This window comes from Geospiza fortis, unplaced genomic scaffold, assembly GCF_000277835.1.
Source record: "Geospiza fortis unplaced genomic scaffold, GeoFor_1.0 scaffold130, whole genome shotgun sequence".
Classification (NCBI taxonomy): domain Eukaryota; kingdom Metazoa; phylum Chordata; class Aves; order Passeriformes; family Thraupidae; genus Geospiza; species Geospiza fortis.
The window spans coordinates 15,131,441-15,131,830 of NW_005054300.1; the positions used below are offsets into that span (position 1 = coordinate 15,131,441).

A 390-nucleotide genomic window follows, 5' to 3' on the forward strand; every position below is an offset into this window, starting at 1 on the left:
CTGGGCTGCCGCGCTTCCGTGCCCGCTGGCAGCAGCGAGCTGCGGGGTGAGGGCGCCGTGTCTGTGTTCGGTCAGAGCAGTCCCGCGCTCTGGTAGTGCGGCACCCGTGCGCTGCCACTCTGTGGGGACTGCCGTGGGTCACACCCGCGATTATTGTGGCTGCTCCTCTCTGAAAGCCTTGGGGTGTGCTGGGTTTTCAGGGAAAATTCCCCACTGCCTTAGGGAGAGCATAGCCCGCAGCTCTAGGGAGCTGATCTCTTTTCGCAGCCCTGGTGAGGCTGTACCTGGAGCGGAGTGTCCAGGTTTGGGCTCCTCAGTCTGGGACAGACTTGGAGCTCCTGGAGCGCTTCCAGTGGAGGGGCAGTGAGGAGGGCTGGGGAACTGGAGCAT

At 63.8% G+C, this 390-nt stretch overlaps 1 protein-coding gene across 1 annotated transcript in view; it reads right to left on the reverse strand.

Moving 5' to 3' along the window:
- POLR3A (RNA polymerase III subunit A) overlaps positions 1-390 on the reverse strand; it is a 31,635-nt gene extending 31,245 nt beyond the window's left edge. Inside the window, exon 1 of the mRNA XM_031061809.1 lies at positions 285-390. Coding sequence (XP_030917669.1) covers positions 285-390 — 106 coding nt within the window. The remainder of the gene's footprint in view (positions 1-284) is intronic.